Source organism: Delphinus delphis, chromosome 5, assembly GCF_949987515.2.
Source record: "Delphinus delphis chromosome 5, mDelDel1.2, whole genome shotgun sequence".
Taxonomy (NCBI): domain Eukaryota; kingdom Metazoa; phylum Chordata; class Mammalia; order Artiodactyla; family Delphinidae; genus Delphinus; species Delphinus delphis.
Genome location: NC_082687.1, coordinates 69,082,207 through 69,106,372, shown reverse-complemented (window position 1 = coordinate 69,106,372; position 24,166 = coordinate 69,082,207). Strand labels below are relative to the sequence as shown.

Genomic DNA, 24,166 nt, shown 5'->3' with positions numbered 1-24,166 from the left:
CTTTTGTTTGTCGTGGGTTAAGTTACCATTGTTTTAAAAAATATGTCATTGGGCAAACTGGTGGGAACACGTGTGTTAATTATTTTAGATGGACCAGGTCTGGAAAAACAACAGATGATGTTAAGGGAGAAAACCCAGCAGCACCTGGATGCCTACACCAAGCGAGGCCTGCGCACTCTGTGTGTAGCAAAGAGGGTAAGGCTGCTCCGTGTTCCTGTCTGCTGGCTTCCTTCCTTCCTAGCTCCACTATCATTTAACGAAAACGAGTGCGTATCAAACCCTGATCCAAGCATCGGGAAAAGTTTTTGGGCCACTGGGCTCGATTTGCATATCGCTTCTTTATTCCTTATATATTGGTTGGTTGTAGTTTGTTCTCAAAGTATTTTGCCAGAAAGATGCCTGAAGTTATATTGTCTGAGTTCTCCCATGTTTCAATATATCCGAGTGCTTTTGTGTGGAAACTGCAGTATGACTGGGAATAAACATCCCTGGATCCTACTCTCTTTCTCTGAGTACCTTGCAAATATCATTCCTCTATCTTACAGCATTAAATGTGCTTTGAAAAGAATGAGGCTGGAGACTGGCCTTAATTTTCCACTTATAAGTTCTTGATATTTTTTCCTGGTGGGCTCATAAGTCTTTATCTGTAAATCCAGGTAAATTTCCTAAATATTATCTCAGTTTTTATCATTCTCTATTGAGAATAATCCTGGGACATAGTGTATCCTTTCTAGATAAAAATTTAAGTAATAAGAAAGAAGACAGAGCTCCAAGAAGTGATTTGAGGGGTGTTACTACCAGAACCACCCCTGGGGGCATGGGAGAAACAGAGATACGAAGCCTTTTAAGAGTGAATTGGTCAAGTTTTTTGTGCCACTTGGCCAGTGGGGTATGGCCTAGGTATTGATCAAGTCAAGCTGCTCAGCTATAATGAAGCTATATGCAAGGCCTTACACCCTTATATTACCCTCCCTCATTGATAAGCCAAGACGTCCCCAGCCCCATCCCTATAGCCATAGCCACAACTGCATCCCCAGCTGCACACCTAGATAGGGTTTCTTCCTTCAGTACAAACTCAGGTAACTCATTGTTTCAGAGTAGAGCAGTGGCAGGAGAAGGTGCGGAAGTCTAGTTAGGGTGGAGAAGGAGAGTCTAGTAAGGGCTAGTGCAAGAGAAGGATGTGCTTATGGGGGAGGGAAGGGAGTCTGTTGTCAAGATATAACAGAGCTATGATGAACATTGAAGGAAAAGAAACAGAACAATCAGATCAGCCCACATAGGGGAAATATTGGAGAAGAACCAGGGAGGCTACTCTTGCCAACTCTCTCCCTCTTCTCCATAACTACCTCCTACCCATTCTGTTGTCTTTTCCCTCCCTGGCTCTGAGCTCTACAGTTAATTTTTGCTGTGTTAGAAGCCAAAGTATCAATTTTCTCTCCTTCATTCTGGGCTGTGGCTGGTAGAGAAGACTGAGAGATACACGTAGATCAAAGTATCAATGCTTTAATGGCTGTCCAGTAGCACCCAAACAATAGAGCTCCTGGGAGAACTGAATTGGAGACTAGCTAGGACCTGAGGCCAATGTAGGCATCTCTCATTTCTTCTCCAAATTCTAGTTCTTGGGAACTGCCTTAGGGAAAGTGGGATCTGGTGTAGACTCTGAGGCACTTAGTCAACCAGCTGCATGGAGAATCAAAAGCCTGCCTCATACACAGTTGTAAGAAGAATGAAGAATTCAAGATCGAAACAGACCTTCTGCCTTTTCAGTGGAATGGTCCTGCCCTGATAAAAATGTAGCCCAATAGATGCCAGATTCTCCCAAATCAGATTACCTTGTGGGCAAGAATGAGTAGATAGAGAAATTGCCTCACCCCCTCTACTGCATGCTGCTTTATAAGAACTGAAAGGAGATTTCTCCCATTACAGTAACCTGAAGACAAAGGAAAATGTATCATTGGTTCCTTCTCCAGGAATTCCACTTAATTTTTTGTTTGGAAGAGAACTTCCTTGCTTCACCCATTTGGCCTCCTTTTTCTTTTAACCTTTACAGATAACTCACCCTATAAACCAACCATCAAAAGAAATCAAAGGTGCTGCTGGCTATATAATACCTGACATTGAGTACTGGACACCACTTTTTCAACTGCACCATTAGAATAACCCTGAATTTAACTTTCAAGTGGCTCCTTTCTCCCAACTGCACACTCCCTGGTTTAATTGATTAACCTACTTTCATCTTATATGGTGCCTAGAATTTCCCAGAGATTCTGAGCTACAGGGTCTGTCCATCCTTAGTGTTACACTAGTCTGATCACAGAGCTCGGGAAGTTTGTGACTGGGTAGTGTGAGGATTTGGACCTGGCCTGAGTGAAGCCAGAGAAGGAAATACCATAGGCTCATCACATGGCCTGCCTCATAGCTTTTTTCCCCCCTCATAGGTCATGAGTGACACTGAATATGCAGAGTGGCTGAGAAATCATTTTTTAGCTGAAACCAGCATTGACAACAGGGAAGAATTACTACTTGAATCTGCCATGAGGTTGGAGAACAAACTAACTTTACTTGGTAGGTATTGTCCGAAGGGGGAATTTTCAAAAACACTTGATGTCTGTAAATTAGTTACTCACCAGTGGCTTTTTTTCACTTTGATCTAATAGATACATGTGGTTCTGCCCACCCTGTCCAGTTTGACTTCTACCCTGCTTCCAATCCTTTCCAGTCCATTTTCCACTGCAGTGAACTTAGACTTCATTTGTGGCAGGCTGGTCATCCTTAAGATCATTTAAAAATTCAATGCTTTAACGTAGAATACAAAGCCAATTAAATACCCTGGTTCAAGAGAGGAAAGCTCAAGTTTCTTGCCAGGCATTGGATAAGGTATTTAATATGTGTTGTCTTTTTGAATCTGCACAACAAATCTCTATTTTATTTAGAAGAAACTTGGAGCACAGAGCAGTTTAATGACTCGTTCAAAGTCACGTGCTAGTGGCTGGCAGAGCTGGGGAGAAGTTCAGATCTACCTCACTCCAGGGCCCATATTCTTTATTCTGTGCCTGCAACCGGGCTAATGAAATTTGTCTCTCTTCTCTTACTTCCTGGTTTCAACTAAAAGTTGCACACCTGACACCTCTTGTCTCAGATAGAGCTGCATCTTAAAATCACCTGGAGCGCTTTAAAAAATACCGATGCCTGCCCAGGGATTCTGTTTCAATTGGTCTGATGTGTGGTGTGGCCATTTGAATTTTTCAGAGCTCCCCAAGTAGTTCTAAGAGGCAGCCAAGGTTGAGGAACACAGCCTTAGAGTACTAACACACCAAAACACCGGTCTCTGAGCTCTGTGCCTCTGCTTCAGAGAAAAAACAATGATCTAACTTGGTCTCTAGCCAGTAAAGTAATGATCTTCCTCCTGTCATTTCTCCGTGACAGTGTGAGTGGTACAGATTCACATTTCCTCATCTGCAGTTCCAAACTCAAAACTGCTTTGTGAGTTTAGTGCCAAAACTCATTTAGCAGCAAAATCAGGCCTGATTTGATAAGACAATTTAAAGTCTTTAGTATCCTAATTAGTGTGAATGTTGTAATTTGTAAGTTTTGCTAAAAAATACTAATGTGCGTGATTACCAGATATTATAAAATATGATACATATATCCTCTTACCTTTTAAAAATCTGTAAAACGTCTGAATTCTAAAACATAGCCTCAGTTGTTACAGAAAAGGGAATTATGGACTTACAATATGAAAGAGCATTACAAATAGATAATACGTGTTACTGACCAGAACAGTCTTTAAAAGCCTACCCTTACCCTCGGGAGTATCATGGAATTATAAAATTGAAGAGTAAGGATATATAAGTTACTGAATGAAACCCCCTCAATTTACAGAGAAGCAAGCTAGCCAAAAGGAGAGCAAGTAAATTTGATAAACTCATTGATTGCGAAGGCTTTCTTCCCAAAATATTACTTTGTATATGATTTTGGTCTGAGTCTTCACGCTTCATTTGGACCCCTTGAAGCTACTGGAACCTTTTGTGTAGTTCAGGATTGGGTCGGCTAACAGATAGGGTTCAATTATAGTTTAGATGAGCTTCAGCTGGCTTTTGTGTTTCTTACAAGCCCTGTTGCATTTTGGTTATTTTTTAGGTGCTACTGGCATTGAAGACCGTCTGCAGGAGGGGGTCCCCGAGTCTATAGAAGCCCTTCACAAAGCCGGAATCAAGATCTGGATGCTGACAGGAGACAAACAGGAGACAGCTGTCAATATTGCTTATGCGTGCAAACTACTGGAGCCAGAGGACAAGCTTTTCATCCTCAATACTGAAAGTAAGGTATGTTTACTGAGATCAAGCCAGTCTTTTTGTGTTTTCAAAGCCAACGGAATACTTGTGATGTGATGGCTACAAGGAGAAAGAAAAACCAATAACCATTAGCTCCTTGATAACTAGTGCTTCTATCCAGCAACCTAGCTTGCTTAGTTCTTCTAAAGGCTTGGAAAATATCATGATTCAAAGGAATCATTGCTGAATAAAGACCCTGAAAGAAAATTTCCTTTTTATTTGCCTTTCCCGCCCCCCCCCCCCCGCACTCCATATTGAATTATCACTGATTTGACAAGATTTAGACCATGATGACAAAATATGTCAAGCTCTGGGACAGAAGTCTACCCCCCTTTCAAGCTGAGGAGAAGTAATGATTTCGGTTGGAGTCAGGTGAATAAGTATTTTCCTGGTAATTCTAAAATTAGGCTCAGAGGATAATCCTGCCCTCTAGTGGTTAATCTTAGCTAGTGCACCTGAGAATATCAAAAAGTTGGAAGAACTGTTTAAGGGCAGGGAAAAAAGGGATTTTGGATTTTTTTTTCTCCTTTTTTTTTTGAGGAGAAGGAATTTAAGAAATTTGGATTCAGCCTATTTTTCTAATACCCCTTCTTCCCTCCACCCCTGCCACTAATCTCTAATACAGATGTTCTAATCAATTAAACAGGCATTTTATTTTTTTTCAGAAGATTCCTAGTATAGTGATACTGAGATTTGTGCATACTGTTTAATTTGCTTGGAAAACCTTCCTCCTTCCTGCCTCAGTTGTCATACTTTTATCAGTCACATCCATTCTGTCATAGCAACCTGCCTCAGAAATCCTCTGGAGCTTCTCACCTGGATCACATCTTGGGTCTTGGTCACAGGCTGCTGCGTTTGGTTAGCCATGTTTTTATGGTCAGGCCTCAGTCAATACCCAACTAGATGGTACATTTTGAGGAAAGAGAATTTTCCTTATTCAACACAGAGTGAGTTCTCCTTGGCAGTTGACAGTGGCCCAGGGACCCACAAGCATAGCCACCAGGCAGATCCCAGTTTCAGCTGGGGAGCGAGCACAAGAAAATGCTTGGTCATTTTAGTCACTAAAATGGAAGTGCCCTAAGTCTGGTAAGACCTGGATTCAAATGCTTAGCCTGCCAGTGACCAGGTATGTGACCTTGGCGAGTTACCCTCCTGAGTCATTTTCTTACCTGTAATGTGAGAGTAATGTCTATTTCACAGGGATGTTGTGGGCATGAAATGGGAAGATACAAACTGTTTAATGTGGTGCCTGGCAGATGAAAGGGGTTCAGTGAACTTTTAAAAGTAATAAATCATTTGTGTTCAGTTTTGACTATGCCATTTTTGTGAGCAGTAAAATCATTAGTATTATGAAATTTATTTATAAATACACAATTTATGGTTAAAGGTATTTAAAACTACCAACTCAAGCCTTTATAGAGTATCCACTGTGGACTGCTCTAAATACAAAAGATTTTTTTGCTATCAGTAGGTATTTCACCTCAATTTTTCAGATAACTAAACGGAACACAGTGAGTGAACATAATTTAATTGAGTTCTATAATGACTCAAGTCGATGCATATAAAATCCCAAGCACATAGTAGGGGCTCAGTCACTGTATTATTTTCTCTTTTTCCCACTCTCCACCCCTCATATGCTAAGAGTTAAAAATGGAATTGAAGGTCATGAGCCCAATTTGTCGTTTAGCGAAGGACATTGCTCCTGTGACATTTTAAGTGGGCCACCTGGCAACCGATGGATTGTCCAATCATATCTATAGTGTAGTACCTCAACTTTACAGGTTTCCATCAACTTTGGTTCCTAAATTTGCAAATTAGGTTATGGTAAATGTAACCACTTACAAACCTTACATAATTTCTGTTCTCATAAATTTCGATTCTTTTTTTAATAGACTCATATCCTGGATTATTTACTCCCTTTCAGGATTCACCATTTAATTTTTTCAGTTTTATTTTCATTTCATTTAAAATTTTCTTCCGAGATAGTAACTCTTTATATTCATGTTTCTTAGAATCTATAAAAACCTTTTTCATACATGATCTCATTTGACCGTTATAACTAGTAGAGCAGATAAAATTATCCCCATCTTATAGCCTGAGACTCCAAAAGGTTGTGAATTGCCTAAGCACTGACAGCTGATTACTTGTCAAGCATGCTTTTGGTATTATGATACATATTATATAACCTATATCTATTTATCTGTATAAATACATTATTCATGGAGTTAAGTTCTATAAAGTTGCTGAAATACTGAAGTAGTAGAAACTGAACCATTGCCCCTATGGGAAATGAAGGATTAGGTTCCCGTGAGCCTCTGGTCAGAACACTTTCATCAACCAATCAATACATAACTTGTTGCATGTATGTTTCTTTTTAAAGACACCTTATTTTATATATATATATATATATATATATATATATAAAATCATATATATTACGTATATAATCATATATATTACATATATAATTTTGTATATATATTATATATAATCATATATATAATTTTATACATATTATATATGTGTAATTTTATACATATATAGTTGATTCATTAACATTGAACCCATGACCAACAGCATATAACTCAGGCTTGAACGGAGTTTGTCTAACACACGTTTTCTACATAAGGCACATCACAGCGTTCCTGTACATAGGAACACTAGGCAGCATTGAAGGGCTACAGTTAGGGCCATTATAAACAGTGAAATCACCATCAAAAAGCACAGAACTGCAAAAAATGTGTCACTAGACGGAGAGTGAAAAGGGCACTTGTTTACAGCGTGGGAGCTGACCTAAGTCGGAGCATCATCACCTCGCTCAGCTTCAGCTGGAAAGGTGTGTGTTGCATGACTCAGATCTTCGGTCACTCTGCGCGTGTCCACACATGACCAAGAAAGCACCTTTATCGTAGGATTACAGGCAAAGTTTAGCAAGTAGGTGAATTTGCAAATATGGAATCTGCAAATAATGAAGATTGACTATATGTGTGTATGTATATTTTTTCTATAAAGAAAATATAGTTAATTTATACAACTAAACACTTTTGTACTCAAATAAGAGAATAAAAATATCTAGAATCAATCTACAGTCGTAAAACCGGGTAATAGACTTTCATATCTTGAAGGGCATCCAGTCAGACTGCACTCTGCAGTAGGAGCATATGAATGCTATACAGACTGTATTTATACGGTTGTATAGTATTATGGCTATATTTTTTCACTTAACAAATATCTTAACCATCATGTCATGTTAATAGAGGTCTTGATTTTCAGTGACTGCAGGGTATGTCACCTTCTAAATATACCATCTTAATGTAACCAAAGTTTGGAAGGTTTTTAAAAATATATTTTTACTATTCTATACTGAGCCTATGCTGAGCATCTTTGATTCATCTTTGTATACTTTTCCATGGGGGCTTTTGAGGTGTATGGGATCAGATTTATTCTCGTGGTAAAGGTTGCCAGGTAGCTCCAGTGTGAAGTTGACTCTCTTGTTTATAGTTTATGTGGTTGTTAAGTATTTGTTGTGTCTGTGTGCCTACATATTCATACCTACTTCCCATCTTATTTTGCTTTGGGTTGAGAAATGCTTGATAAAATAGCATTTGAAATAAGAGTAAATGGCCTCTGAGTGTGAGGGGCTCTTTCGTGAATAAACTATTTCAGGCTTAGTGTATAAACTTAAATGCACCGTTCCAGGATTTTGTTTGCCTCTGTCCTTAGTGGTCATTTGACACAATAATTTCTGTATAAGTTTATTGTTCGTGTTCTCGAGTAGAATTCATCTAATGAATATTTATTGGGTGCTTAACGTGGCCCTCTTTTAGGCCACGAATTTCGAAAGTAAAGTAAATTAAAAGTTTTAAAAGTTTTAAAGTAAATTAAAACATTAAAAGTTTAAAAAGTTTTAAAAGTTAAATTAAAAGTTTTAAAGTAAATTAAAAGATTAAAAGTTTAAAAAGTTTTAAAGTAAATTAAAAGATTTCGAAAGTAAATTAAAAGTGCTGTCTGTCTTCAAAGAGCTTCCTAACAAGCGTGGGGTGAGGAGAGTGGAGGGATGCATGCACACCAAATGGGATAAGGCCACTAAGAACATCGACCAGAATGTTAACTCGGTGAGGGTGGGGATTTCTGGTTCATTGATGTATCTCCAGCACCTAGAATTTTTTCAAGCACACAGTAGCTTCTCAGTAAATAGTAAGTGAGTGAATGTGTTGAATCAAAGAAGAGAAAAATAGGGCTTCCCTGGTGGCGCAGTGGTTGAGAGTCCGCCTGCCAGTGCAGGGGACACGGGTTCATGCCCCGGTCTGGGAAGATCCCACATGCTGCAGAGCGGCTGGGCCCGTGAGCCATGGCCGCTGAGCCTGTGCGTCCGGAGCCTGTGCTCCGCAATGGCAGAGGCCACAACAGAGAGAGGCCCGCGTACCGCAAAAAAAACACAAGAAAAATAAAAAAAGAAGAGAAAAATAATTATTACTGTTTTAAATTCTGCTGTGTCATGCTTTACACTAGGAGCTGTGCATGTATTGGGTTGGCTCAAAAGTTCGTTTGGGTTTTTCCAAGACATCGTACGGAAAACCCGAACGAACTTTTTGGCTAACCCAATATTGTTTCACTTATTCCTCACAATGAATTATAATGTAGACGTTTGAATTTTTCTCATGAGAAAGTTGAGGCTCAGAGGTTATATTAATTTGCTTAAAATCAAGCAGGTAGTAAATGAGAGAATGAGACCGAAGGGCTCTTGAGATTCATGGTTTGAGAAGGTAAATTGCACAAATAAAGAAAGAAATTCTAAAACTATTTTTTAGTTGTACAGTTGGAAGTGAGATGCACCCCATCCTTTTATCCTGTCCCCATATACACACAGAAGTCTCTGTGGAAGAGCGGTGAGGTCTTGGAAAGTAACCGATTATTCACTCCCTGGGGTTGACTTGATGAAGCAAATGTTAAAGAATAGCAATGATAAATATAGCTGGATGTGGCCAGCAGGGGAGCCCCAAGGCTAACTGTCTTTGCCTCTTGTTCCAAGAATGCCTGTGAGATGCTGATGGACACGATCTTGAAAGAACTTCAGAAGAAAAATGCAGCTTCTCCAGAGCAAGCATCAAGTGAGGCTTTCCACCAGCCTCCCGCGCCCCCGGACTCAGGGCTGCGAGCTGGACTGGTTATCAACGGGAGGACCCTGGAGTTTGCCCTGCAGGAGAGTCTGCAGAGGCGGTTCCTGGAGCTGGCTGCTCGCTGCCATGCTGTGGTCTGCTGCCGAGCCACGCCCCTGCAGAAGAGTGAAGTGGTCAAACTGGTTCGAAGCCATCTCCGGGTGATGACTTTGGCCATCGGTGAGTGGAAGTGGAACCCAGCCCTGCACTTCTCACTTTCATGTCACACCAGAGGCTGATCCTTTCTTCTGTACACGTTTGCCCTTCTCTCGGTCTGTCCTTTTCCTCCCCCGCTTTCCCTCCCCTTTCCTCCCTTCTTTCTCCTCCGTCCCCTCACTCCCTCCCCTTTCCCCTCCATCACCTATTTGGCCTCCTCTTATGAACCAGGTGGTAGAGATGTGACACGGAAAACAATATAATAGGACTCTGTGGTACATGTCAGATCCCCAAATCATCTGGGTTAAGGAGGGTAATGTACTGAATCGGAGACCTGAAAAATTCATGAGTTCTGCCTTCGAGAAAGCTAAATTCAAGAATATGAACAGTTCATTTATTTATTCATTCAACCACTATTTATTGACTGCCTTCTATGTACCAGGCATTTTTCTAGGCAATGGAGATACAAGAGTGTACAAACCTGACAAAGTACCTTTCCTTAAGGAACTTACGTATAGGAGGAGGGTAATGCAGTAAAAAGTGGGGGAAAAAAAAAGGGTATAAAAATATAAGATCAGATAGTGACCAATGCTATTGAAAAAATAAAGCAAAGTCAGGTGATGCAGAGCATTGGGGGAGGCAGAAGGGACTTCTATTTTAAATAGATTTTTCAGAGACAGTCTTACTGATAAAGTTGTGTGTAAGCAGAGACTTGAAGGAAATGATATGGGAGCCATAGGAGATCTGGGGGGGTGGGGGGGAACATTCCTGGCAGAGAAGACAATGGACCATGCTTGGTGTGTTCAAACCCAAAGTAGGTTGAGCAAAGGGAGGAGTTTTCTTCAGGTTAGTGAAGGACAGAGAGGTGGCAGGTGACCAGGTCCTGTAGCGTCTTGGAGGCCATTAGGAATTTTGGCTTTTATCTGAAGAGACAGAGAGCCACAGGAGGAATTTGAGCAGAGGAGGGATGTGAGCTGCCGTAAGTTGAAAAGGATCACATTGGCTGCTGTGTTGAGAGGAGCCACCAGGTTGTAAGGACATAAGGAAGGAGACCAGTTGAGCGGCTATTGAAATAATTCAGGGAAAAGATGATTGTGGCTCGAGCGCGGGTAGGAGCAGAGGAGGTGGAGGGATGTGGTAAGATAATGGACGTGGTTTGAAGAAAGAGCTGCTGATATCTGCTGACGGATTGTATATGTTATATAATAGAAGGGGTCAAGGGGGACGTCAAGGTTTTTTCTCGAGAACAGAGGGACGGAGCTGCCATTTACTGAGATGGAGTCGGGGAAGCAGGAGTTGGGTTTTATACATGTTAAGTTTGAGAAATCCATTAGATGTCTAAAACAGTGAGTCAAGTAGGCAGCTGGAGATAAAGTCTGGAATTTAGCAATGAGGAATTGGCTAGAGACATAAATTTGGGAATTGTAAGTCTAATGGTGATATTTAAAGCCCCGATAGTATTATCAGTGAGATTACCAAAAAAATGAGTGTAAGTGGAGAAGAGAAACAGGGTGAGATTAAGCTCTGAGACACTCCAAAGTTCAGACATTAGCAAGATGAACTCAGCCATCTCTTATAGTCTCTGTTTCCACCTGGATTATTTTCAGTCTCAGGTAGCATCTCCCCTCAGGGTGTTGGTACAGCTACTGAAAATTCCCACCTTTATATCTTATCCTGTTAGCAACCTGAGAGAAAAGATAGCACCTCTTCTCAAGTTGCTGGAATAAAGTATCAGGATTAGGGTGAAATTTTGTTCAACTATCTTATTGAATGAGCATATAAATGAGTGAATTGTTCAAGCCCCTGGATCCATCTGTCCCTGAGGCTAGAGCCCTGGACATGTCAATTCTATCAATTCAGCTGAATCACGTGCCCATCTCTGAACCGACCACTGAGGCCAGGGAACAGGCAATGGTAATTATCCAGGCCTGAGTCAGTTGCCCATCCCAAATCTGGTGGTTTGGGCTCAGAGACTCATGGACTCAGAGTTCCCAAGGAAAATCAGGATACTATTACCAGAAAACAAGTTAAGGTTGCTGGGCAGTTGGGAACAACAGATGTTTATTACCAGCAGGAATGTCATACCTCCTCTAAAGAAGCTTCCAATGTGTTGGGAAGACAAAGAAATCTATAGCAAGCTTAATACCATGCTAGATATGATAGAGATTCGTAGGGTGGTGCTTGGGGCCTAAGGAAGGGGCATTGAATCTAAAAGGAATGTGAGAAGGACTTCCCAGAGGAAGTGATTATCTAAACTGAGCGCAAGAGCCCTTGAAATCCACAAGGTGGGGCAGGGGTGATGAGGACGGTGTTATAAGAATAGAGAAACAGCATGTGCAGGGCTGGAAGGAGTAGGGTATATCTGGAAAATTGAAAGTAGAATGAGTGACATAGAGAAAGGGGAGGTCAGTCCAGGTAGGGGCTGTAGCATGAAGGACTTTAAGGTAGTGTTGAGTATGGAATTCTTCCTGATGGCAGTGGGACGCCACATTGCATTTGTGCTTAGCTAGCTTCCAGGCAACTTGGAGACATGGGATAAGCTTTGAAGGATTTGTTTGTTTGTTTGAGTGGCCACTGTTGATTTGCACAGTTGGCAGTTTTTCTTTGCTCCTCATATGCTTCTCACCTTTTCTTCTGTTTCACAAAGGTGACGGTGCCAATGATGTTAGCATGATACAAGTGGCAGACGTTGGGATTGGGATCTCAGGTCAAGAAGGCATGCAGGTGAGAGGATGTTGTGCACCCAAACACCACGAACTTGACCTGCCCATCCAAAGGCAGCATTCTCCATGGTCAAATCTCTGTGGTAGAGTGAGGCTGTCTGCGGCTAGCTCAGGAGTGGGTGGCAGGACGTTTAGCCATTCGTTCACTGATTACTTACTGGGTGAGTATTACGGTAATTTCCCTGGGTAATTTGAGCTCTGTGGCCCACTTGTTCAGTTTAAAAATATATAACTTATCTAAGTCATAAGGATATATATTTTTAGCGCCGCAATAGCTGTATGACTTTTGACACTGATGAGAGCTACTAAGGATTTGAATGAAATATCTAAAAATCCTAAAGAGAGAGGGAGAGGGGGAGAGAAGATAGGAGAGAATGAGGGAAGTGGGATTGTCCTACTTTCGTGTGCGCACATGTGTGTTGAATAGTGTTTTAGGCACAAAATGCAGATAGAAGCTCGTCCAGAAGACTGCTTGTCATGTATGGAGCTGGTGCTGTCAAAGGCAAGTGGGACGTGAGGCTTAGGGTTTCCCGAGAACGATGAATTACAACATCTCTCTAAAAGATGAGAAATTCAAATACCTCCTTTGCCTGCTACATTATACAGAGTCACATGAAGTCACGACTATATACTTTTAATATTCTCCTCATGGAGGAGAAGCAAATGCACACTGTAATGCGCAGAGTTCTTGGTAAGGGAGCTGCTCTCTAGGGAAGGTACACTTGCTGAAATTACATCATGAACGGTGACCAGAGAGAAGTTTTGTTTCATTGGACCGCATTGGAAAACTGAGTGGTAACTCCAGGTAACCCGTTAAGGCTCTGTATTCGTGGGTTTTTGTTTGTTTGAAGGTTGTTTTTTTTTTTTCTTTCCGGTCTTAGGTTTAAACCACATATTTGTCCAGTCTGAGCCTGCTGGCGGTTAGGCTGCCATGCTGCGTCTGTTCTAACATGTTCCATTGCTCAGGGTGACGTTCTCTCCCCGTTGCCTCTGCAGGCTGTGATGGCCAGTGACTTTGCCATTTCCCAGTTTAAACATCTCAGCAAGCTACTCCTTGTCCACGGGCACTGGTGTTATACCCGACTTTCCAACATGATTCTCTATTTTTTCTACAAGAACGTGGTATGTAGCTCCAGAAAATTCGCCCCCCTCCCTTCTCCCTTCCACCCCAGCTTGTGTAAGGGGTGAAGAGGAAGGGCCCGATGCTGAGCTCACTTTGCTTGTTGATGTTTGGGGAGCAGCCAGGAGCACTTCTGCCGTCTTACCAGGAATAATCTGGGAATGTGCTGTGTTTCAGCTGCTGAGAGCAGATTGCTAGGCTTGTCCATCTGCTAGCATTTTCTATTCCCTATGCATTTAAATTCAATTAAGCCCTGTCTGATTCGTTTAGAATCCAGTTTTTGACCTTCCATAAAAAGGTTGTGACAAGCAGAATTAGGAAATGTTTAATGCTTTTTGTCAGTGGAGAATGAAAAGGTTTTCTTCAATTTTATAGGAGATATAAAAACTATATATGTATATATGCTATCCCCAGACGGATGTCCCATGTGGTATATTGAACACACAGATACAGATGAAAACCCAGTATAGTGCCTTAGGCTGTAGCTGGCTAGCACTCCCAGAGGAAGAATTCTCTGGCAAGCCTGTAAAATGTGTTTGTGCTTTGGTAGCTATTGGATGGTCAAGGAACTTAATTTTGACCATGTAATTCATAGAACGGCAGAATTTGAGTAGTAGGATTCCTGGCTTCGAATCTTCAGCAAACCATTTAAATTTCAGTTTTCTCTTTCATAAACCCATGTGGACCTTAGATTGCTTCACCTAAATCCCTTCTAGGTGGGGTGATTATGTAAATATGTCATGATTTTCAGACCACATTTATTCTTGGTCTTTAAAGTGCCTGTGTAGCAAGTTAGTAGTAAACAGAAATTTACATCACTCTGTTGAAATGCCATCTTTAGGAAAAAGATGACTTTAATGGGTCATTTTTAGGATATCCCAAATATGTAATTTAGATCGGTGCGTGCACGTGTGTCTGTCTGTCTGTCGGTCAGTCAGCAGGAGCATTTTTTTCCCTGTAGCAAGATGAACTTTTCAGGAAGCTTTCAGTACTTTCCTAATTGGAATTAGCACACTCAGTCAAAGTTTAAGAAAGCCTTGATACTGTATGAAAATATTTGAAATGTATAATATCTCTGTCCGTGTGATTCTGGGGAAAGCTGTGATTTGTAACTTAAAATTCTAGGACTTAGTGGTCAATGACTTTTAGAGGGGAGCCCATCTCCCAGGTTTTTAAAATACCTTTGCATTTTTCTACCTTCTCTTCTATTATGATGCAGTCCACTGCATCCTCTCCCCCTTCCTTTTAACTCCATATTTCTAACTAATATTAGAAACAGACCAGGACATTATGATAAAACAAATGTCCAACTGTTGTTAAGTATTTAAAATTTTGTCTCATGGAAAAAAAAAAAAAAGATGCCACATGCAGTTGGAGAGAGGGGGTGTTTATTAGTAGAGAGAACGTCACCAGGGAGCAAGGACCCTGGGGCCGTTCTGCTCCGTAAACCCTGATGGCCTCACACTGAAATCCTCCTGACTTGTTTCTGCCTCTTTCTTGCCTAGCCAAACAACAAGTGGTTTGTAAACTATGGAGAACAGGGCCAGTATCAGAAGCCATTCGAATAGCTTAGCTTTCTGAGACTACGGTTCTTGCATCTTGGGCAGTTTTTGAGATAGTGATAAGGACTATGGATTCATTCCCCAGAATAGTGCCCCAAACTGCATATACCTAAAACCCGTACATTTTCAGGAGTGAGGCATAATGCATATCCATGGACCCTAGACTAAGAAACTCTATTCTAAGGATCGTGGTCCCCATCCTGAGGTGTTTCAGTGTATCTATGGTGCCAACAATAATATCTTAATCAATTAATTAAAATCGATCAAAAGGCATTTTTCAGGTCATGAGCAGTTGCTAACTGGATCTTGATACTAAGACCTGATGTCGTATAATTCTCCTTTTCCAGACATAGAAACCAAAATTCATAGAGGTTATTAAAATGACCTAAAGTCATACAGTCAATAGGAAGTTTCCCTAGGACTTGAAACAAGACCCCCTAATTCTAAGCCTTTCCTGTGGCCTGCCTTGCTTCAGGGCACAGAGCTTTTGCTATCATGGACTTACTCTGTGTGAGACAAAATAAGAAACTATGTATGTGCCTGGCCTCTAGCATGACCACCTGTCCTGGTTTTCCTGGGACTGTCCTAGTTTTTATAGTAAGAGTACCATGTCCTGGGAAATTCCTCAGTCCCAAGCAAACTGGGATGGTTGGCCACTCAACCGACACCATCCCATTTCACCAGGAGAAAATAATTGTGAACCCAGAAAGCAAGAGAATGAACACTTGTTGCATGGCTGCCACATACCAGGCACAGGGCTAGATTCTCTTCATCTGGAGCTAGAACATCTGCATTTGAATACTGACTCTGCCACGTGTTAGCCAGGTAACTTTGGGCAAGTTCCTTAGCCTCTCCGTGCCTTACTTTCCTCATCTGTAAAATGGGAACAAGAGTAATTCCCAAGTTGTTACTGAAATTAAATGTATTCTCTTTAAAGCTCTTAGAACAGTGCCAGCACCACATAGTAAATGGTCTGTGTGTGTGTGTTTTAATTTACCAAAAAAAGCTGCAAGGTAAGTTGTGGTCTTCCATTCTGTGAGTGAGGAAGGGAGGGGCTGAGATCACACGGCTCAGGACAGCAGCGTGTGGCGTGTGCGGTCCTAGCACGCATTGCTGACTCTAAGACGCACATGTTCCTCTTTGTGTCCCTAGGCCTATGTGAACCTCCTTTTCTGGTACCAGTTCTTTTGTGGGTTTTCAGGAACATCCATGACTGACTACTGGGTCTTGATCTTCTTCAACCTCCTTTTCACATCCGCCCCTCCCGTCATTTACGGTGTCCTGGAGAAAGATGTGTCTGCAGAGACCCTCATGCGACTGCCTGAGCTTTATAGGAACGGCCAGAAGACAGAGGTGGGTGTATGGCAGAAACGCAGAGACCGATACGTAGCTGCTGTCAGAGCCGCTCAGCTCCAGTGTTGTCGGGTATTGAAAACTATTGGACTCCTCTGTTTGTTTCCAAAGATCTCTACTAACACAGCAGCTGTGAAGTCGGTCGCTTCTGAGACGAACACAAATAAAACTGTGAAAGATCTTAGGTATTTATAAGCAGAAATCCAGTCCTCAGACCTTACAACTGATAATATCTAATATTTACTAGACCCCACGGTGCTGCCTTTTGCGCACACTACTAAATGTCCCCAGTCCCATTTATCTTCACAAAGCGCTTTGAGAGAGGACGTGGTATTGTTCCCATTCTAAGAGAAAGAATCTGAACTTCAGGGGGGCTGAATAATTTTTCCAAAAACCTCACAGCTAAAAAACGGCAGAGCTAGGATGGGAACCCTTATTAGTCTGGTTCTAAAGCCAAACTTAACTTCTTCAGGTTCTGCTGTCACGCAGAATAGTGCTGTGAACGTAACGGTTCCCTCTCCCTGAACGCATGTCGCACCTCCCCTTAACTCAGTCCTGTCCATCCACCTCTGATATGTCCCTTATGTCTCATTTCCTCTTATCTATAGTATTGTAGTTGCCGATTCATTGGGCTAGCTGTCTTAAAAGCTTTTTTTTTCTAATTTGTCTTTTACAAAATTAATAACCAGCATTGAGATGGTCTTATGAACATTTATGTAATGCCAGGCACTGTTATAAGTCCTTAACTTACATAAATCTACTTCTCAAAATGATCCTGCAGGGTAGATGCTGTCGTCATCCACACTAGATGAGGAAAGTCAGGCACAGGGAGATACTTTAAGTAATCTGCCTGGGTCACCAAGCTCCTGGGTGGTACAGGGAAACCCCGGTTCCCGATCCCCTGCTGTGCTGCAGAAAGAACACTGATGCTATCTTTGGTCCTTGGGTGCACCCCCCCACCCCACCCCTTCGCTGTTTAATGGCCAGAAATCCAAAGTGCTCTCCTAAGGACATTGCCAGGATCACAGAGACTGAGGTGGACCAGCAACCTGTAGACACGTATAAGCGGACAAAGCTGAGGGGTCAATCTGGTCAGATATTCTAGCCTTGAGAAAAGGACTCTGTTAGTCAGGACTCTTTCCGTTGCAAGTGACAGAAAACAAGCTCAAATTGGCTTAATGAAAAATGGAAATATATTGGCTCTCATAGCTGCAAAATCCAGGAGTAATGGTAGACAAACAGCATTAGTCTTAAAGCAACTGTCGATGTGCTGGTTACAACTCCTCGGCCCAGCTTGAGTCCCATGCCTTTGCCTGTGCTTATCATTGTGGCTAGAAAGATCATTTTCTCATTGACTAGGCCTGGGCCATAGATCATTCCTGAGGACAGAGCTGAACCCTACGGACAGGATTGGGAAGGAGGGTTTCCTGTAAAAGGACTGGAGAGACGAAAATGAGACCCATCATGAGAAATCCATGGGTCGGACTTGACTGGCCTCACTGTTCTAAAGACGCTGACCCAGAGCAGCACATGTTAGAAATGATGGGTGATGTTTAGCCTGAGTTTAAATTCTGCTTCAGTGGTATGTGACCTTGGTAAGGTGTTTAACTTGCCTGTACTCGGTTTCTTTACTTTATGGAGATGGTGTGAGGATTAAGTAAGATTGCGCTCTCAATATTGTTATTTTTACCCCACCCCCAACTCCAGATTTAACCAAAAATTCGAGGAAATCCTGAATTTAAAATGATGCATTGGGCTTCCCTGGTGGCGCAGTGGTGGAGAGTCCGCCTGCTGATGCAGGGGACGCGGGTTCGTGCCCCGGTCCAGGAAGATCCCACGTGCCGCGGGGCGGCTGGGCCCGTGAGCCATGGCCGCTGAGCCTGCGCGTCCGGAGCCTGTGCTTCATGACGGGAGAGGCCACAACAGTGAGAGGCCCGTGTACCGCAAAAAAAAAAAAAAAAAAAAAAAAAGATGCATTTATTTTCATCAATCCAATTTTATTATGGGTTGAACTGCCTTTTGAGACTGGAGGGTAATTTAATGTCCTTAGGCTCATGGAGCAGCATGGAGAAGTCAACTTCCAGGGAGGAAGAAATCCTTACAATCCTTTAATATCATCCAACCCATTCAGATCAAAGAACCACATGAGGTTTTCCTAAAAAAGTCCAATCTGACTTAAAGCTCAAGGCCAGGGTGCAGGAATATGTGGCTGATATTAATGACGATTGTCCTGTACCCTAGGTCTAAGTTAAATTCCAAGTCCATTGGGGAAAGAGGGGTAGAAGCAGACCTTTAACGTTTTCATAGCTTGGTGTTTTAAAAGCCCATTTGTTCAGCCTGAAGACTGTAATTGGTCTTGACCCTTGGAAGAGTCGAGGTCATTGTTTCCTGTTGTTGAACGCTGCTGTCAAGCCTTTGCACACGTTGTTCTGTTAAGCTGGCCAGTTGTATAATACGTGGTAAAGCAGGCAGAGTCCCAGCATGTGGCTATTGATAAAAGGTAATTAATTTCATTGACGTTACCTTCCGGAAGAGTTGTCCTTCCTTTGAACTTGGCCTCCAAACAAACTCTATTTTATGCTTGGGCCATTTCCTGTCTTTGGTGTCATGAAATATACTTCCCAGGGTTATAGCATCTCTCTCCTTGAAAGGAGATGAGTCTGGAAGGCTGCAGCCAGGAGCGTCCCTTCCAAGAAGCAATCGTCTATTACCCATCTCTCATCACCCACACAGCCTTCTTTCCTGGCTTTGACTTCATGTCCAGATCTTCCCTCTCAGTTTCCAGGAGATCCCATGAGTTGCTCCCTTCAGCCCTTCATTTATCCATGACCCTTCTCTACCCCTAATTCTCCTTGCTCACATTACTGTGGAGAAAGTGTGCTTGTTAACCTTTTGGCTCTAGGTTTTTTGAGCAACCTCTGTTCCCCCAGAAGCATGAAGCTGTATTTTAACTTATCCTGAAAGTGTTCTCTCTTGTCCAGTGACATTTTGGTTGCCCCTTTGACTCTGCCACATTTTCTTCCACCATTTGATTGTGCTTCTGCTTAGAGTTTATGGACACTTGGATGAAGAAAGGCAGGTAGAAGATTCCATCATTTCCCATGACAAAATTGTAAAAGAGGCTACAGGGAAAAGTAGACTGGAAATGATGAATCTTCATTGCTTTGATTTTACAGAGGACAAAGAGATAAAAAAGAAAAGATGTAGAACTTCTAAGTGTAATCTCTTGAAGGACAGAAGAATTTATATGGAGATGTTGTATATTTATAAAGCTTTAGGAGACAATTACACATTTTCAAGAAAATTTCAGTTTCTTTTTGCATTTGAAAGGAAATAAGACTATAAACACGTTAAGAGAAGGGAAGACTAGCTCAGGGATATGATGCATGTGTTGTCATTTTTGTTCATGGCAGACATCACTAATACACTGTAGCACTCCATCCTTCCTACTGGGTCTGAATGGAGCCTCAGAATCCTTTTGCACACACATTACTATTTGATCAGAATTATCTTTTATTTGAAAACCTGTTTTCAGTCACTTGACTGGTATCTCTACTTGATCTTTCTCTGTTTCTACAAGCTTCTGGTAGGAAGCAGTTTAGCACATGAGAAGTTATATAAGAATAGTTTATTAATCCAACAAATATTTGAGTACCTGCTATGTACCGGGCACTGTTTTAATCACTTGAATAAGAGAGCCCAGGTCCCACTTTATGAAGCTTGCATTCTGTTGAGAGAAACATAAAATCATTAGGTAAACAAATAAGATTATTTCTGATGGTGATGAGAGACTTCTGAGGATGCCATGGTAGTAAATGATTAAGTGGGCATGACTTTTAGACTGGTCTGGGGTCTGTGCCTCTATGAGGAAGTGATATTTGAGCTGGGATATGAATAGTGAGGAACTGGTCATGTGGGAGGTCCAGGAAGAATTTCTGGCAGAGATGACAGCGCAGGTGAAGCCCTGAGGAAAGAAGGGATTGGCATATTTGAGAAATAGGGTGAAGTCTGTGTGTTGGGAGGACGGTGAATGACAGAACAGGTGGGTGGCCCTGGAGAGCAGGGGCTTCCATGGGCAGACCATGCAGGACCTCCTAGACCATGGGAAGGAACTTAGATTGTATGGGAAATGCAGTGGAAGTCATTGGAGGAATAGGAGGGGGGTCAGTTTGATTAATTAGGGAGATGGCATGACCTGATTTACATTTTTTAAAACCATCTGGCTGCTGTGGGAAGATTGGATTAGGGCTGAGAGAGGAAGCAAAGAGGCCAGTTAGATGGCTCTCCCATCATTCATAGAGAGTTGATGGTGAATTGGAATGAAGGGAGTAATGGAAATAAAGGTGGATGGATTGGAGAAGTTTTTGAAACAGTGTTTTCTGATCAATGGGAAATGGAAACTTAGTACTACTATCCTTATTTGAGGTAGATTTAAGATTGATCCAATGATAAAAGCAATACGAGTTGAAGAAGAGTTCCTTCAGGGTTTTTTTCCCCCGTGAACTCATCTCATTCAATTATCACCCCCTCATTCTTCCACTACTACTTACAAATCACTACTACTTACAAATCCCACCTGTTTTGTGAATGAGAGAATGAAGGAATAGAGTTTTCTCTCAGAGAAGCAAAAACAAGTACTGGCTTGTGTTGTTCCTTGATCTTGCTTGACTGTTACTAATCTTACTCCCTCTCCAATATCTGTTTCATTTTCAGGCACACTTACCACTCACCTTCTGGATCACCTTGTTGGATGCCTTTTATCAAAGCCTGGTCTGCTTCTTTGTGCCTTACTATGTAAGTCCTTGTTCGCTCAAAGGATTTATTGTTAATCAATGGTACTTCTTTGTACTCTGTCACCAGTATCAGCATATAGAATGGGTATATTAGGGTAGTTTGCTCATACAATCACGTTGATTATTTACTGACTAAATTATAACCCTCCTCCCAAATATGTTAGGTAATGGGTTAAATTTGGAGAGAAGTGCTTAGCTGAGTCCTCTTGGGTCTCTTTTTTTAGCCCTGTACTGCTTGATAGTTTTCATCCATGACTTTAAAGTTGAAAGCCTGGCTTATAATTAAATGAGTCAGAATCAGAGAGGCAAAGTCAGAATATGAAAGCCGTTATTAGTGAGTGCTGGGCTAATTCTACCAGGATGACATTCAGAGTATTAAATTTAAGTAGGCTCCCCAAAACTAAAAGAAAAAAAAATTGTTATACAGGTAAAGAATGGAAGAAATGTGATTAAGCAGAGAATGTGTAAATGAATTTTAAAATTTAGGCCAACACAAAGCAGCATGATGTAGTTGCCCATTCACACACACCCCTCCCTGGAAGAAAACACTAATATGATCATGGATGGTTAACAAAAGTTCAGTAATAAAAAGGGAAAAGGTAATAGTCTCTAAGTTAATCATTTTCATTCTTTATTCAAATAAAATTACTTGAATTTACCCAGCTAGAATATTCTAGGTATACTGCATTTCAAGAGGTATATAGATAAGGCAATCTGAAGTGTATTTAGAAGAGAATGACTAGAATTGTTAACCATCAGAAAATTGTGTCATTTGCGGAATCCTTTAAGGACTTTGAAGACATAGGCGTATGAGAGGGGTGGATGTTTACTTAACCGAGGTATAAACTCAGGTTAGCCATAGTACCTGCTTCAGAGATTTTCAGCTCTGTTAAGCGGAACATATTTGATCTTTCTCTATACCTCAAAGAGTTGGAAGTATAAGTAAAAGGATCAGGGAAAATGAATTATGATTCAGAATAAAAAGGAATTCCAACCAAAAAGTTCAAAATTTAGATGGCCTGTCTGGGAGGGAGTCTCTTTTTCTAAAAACGTTCACGTTTCTCCTAAATGATCAGTTATCAGGAACACTGAAGAAAGGGACTCAGTCCTCACTTGGGCCGTGGAATAGAGTGATGAAACTGATGATACTGTGCCACTGAGGGTGCGCAACTCTCCAGGATCACCAACTTTTATTCTCTCTTTGTAGACCTACCAGGGCTCAGACATTGACATCTTTACATTTGGAAACCCCCTGAACACAGCTGCTCTGTTCATCATTCTCCTCCATCTGGTCATTGAAAGCAAGAGCTTGGTGAGTCGTTTTCCTGCCTCTGAAGTAGCCTGAAACTCACTGGGGGAATTGTCTTCATGCCTACAAGACAAGTGGTCATAAGAAGAGTAATGACCGCAAGGAGTAAGGGTGATCCACGACCACTCTTGTGGATCGTTGAGTGCCGTTATGCTGAGGTTAATGTGCCGCCCGGGAGAGTGGAGAACACCTGCCTGGTCCCCTTGGTGGTATCCACGGTGTGGGTGGTTAGTGGAGGTGAGTCAGGCTGGAGAAACAATTACACTTCTATGGACAGCATCCTTCAAGACCAAGCTGCTGCCTTTCAACTAAAAGGAAAACAGGTGTCATGCCGTAATCCTGGTATACTGACTTTTGGAAGTGATGATTGGATGCTTTTCTCATAATACAAAAAAAAAATTTCTCTCCCTCTAGAATTTTTACCATTCATTTCATTTACAACTAGGTCTTTTTGAACTTAGTTGCCAGCTTGATGATAAAGTTAAGTCTTTTCATGAAAATGATTGCACGGGGGCTTCCCTGGTGGCGCAGTGGTTGAGAGTCCGCCTGCCGATGCAGGGGACACGGGTTCGTGCCCCGGTCCGGGAAGATCCCACATGCCGCGGAGCGGCTGGGCCCGTGAGCCGTGGCTGCTGAGCCTGCGCGTCCGGAGCCTGTGCTCCACAACGGGAGAGGCCACAGCAGTGAGAGGCCCTCGTACTGCAAAAAAAAAAAAAAAAAAAAAAATGATTGCAGGGTATCTCTACAGCAAAGCTAAAATGAAGGATTCAGATAAAGAGAGCTTTACTTTAAACCTTTTTCTGCAAGTGAAGAACATCCCACCCATGTCTGGCAAGTAAACTGCCTTAGCACAGACCATATCTTCTGATGGGAGCATTCCTGGTCCACTTTCAGATCCCTGTACTCTACCCAGCTCAAATGTTATTTTAGGTTTCAGCAAAAAGTGCTGCTTCTCCCAAGAGCCCTTCCCTAACCATCCATTTTTTCACACCATCCTCTTGTTCTTATTCATAGTCCTAATAATAACTTATAATTCTTCATTTAATTATGTGATTATACTATTTGTGTTTCTCTTCTACATTAGACTATAATCTCTTTGAGGACAGGGTTCATGTTTATTTTGTTCACCACTGTATACAAGTATCTAGGACAAGACTGGCACACAGTTTGTGCTCAAAAAATATTTGAATGAATGAATGAGTGATTAAATGACTAACCAGTGTTTGGGGTATATGTAACATGTTGGTGGTGATGCATTTCAAACAGGAAATAGCTGAATGAGGTTATAGGTTTTTTTTGTTTTTGTTTTTTTGCGGTACGTGGGCCTCTCACCATTGCGGCCTCTCCCGTTGCGGAGCACAGGTTCCGGACGCGCAGGCTCAGCGGCCATGGCTCACGGGCCCAGCCGCTCCGCGGCATGTGGGATCTTCCTGGACCGGGGCACGAACCCGTGTCCCCTGCATCGGCAGGCGGACTCTCAACCACTGCGCCACCAGGGAAGCCCTGAATGAGGTTATAGCTTTAAATGTTATACAAAGTTATATATTATTTATAATTTCTTAAGTAGGGCTGAATATTTTTGACATCACCTGCTTTGCTTATAACCTGCTATAACCAAACCTTACAAGCCTAAAGTGTTGTAAAAGGGTAATATCTG

General features: G+C 41.8%; 1 protein-coding gene across 1 annotated transcript in view; it reads left to right on the top strand.

Moving 5' to 3' along the window:
* The window catches only part of ATP10D (ATPase phospholipid transporting 10D (putative)), an 88,323-nt gene that overhangs the window by 56,987 nt on the left and 7,170 nt on the right, over positions 1 to 24,166 (top strand). Inside the window, 9 exon segments of the mRNA XM_060012603.1 lie at positions 89 to 195; positions 2,439 to 2,565; positions 4,141 to 4,325; positions 9,367 to 9,673; positions 12,297 to 12,373; positions 13,369 to 13,494; positions 16,207 to 16,407; positions 21,121 to 21,201; positions 22,408 to 22,512. Coding sequence (XP_059868586.1) covers positions 89 to 195; positions 2,439 to 2,565; positions 4,141 to 4,325; positions 9,367 to 9,673; positions 12,297 to 12,373; positions 13,369 to 13,494; positions 16,207 to 16,407; positions 21,121 to 21,201; positions 22,408 to 22,512 — 1,316 coding nt within the window.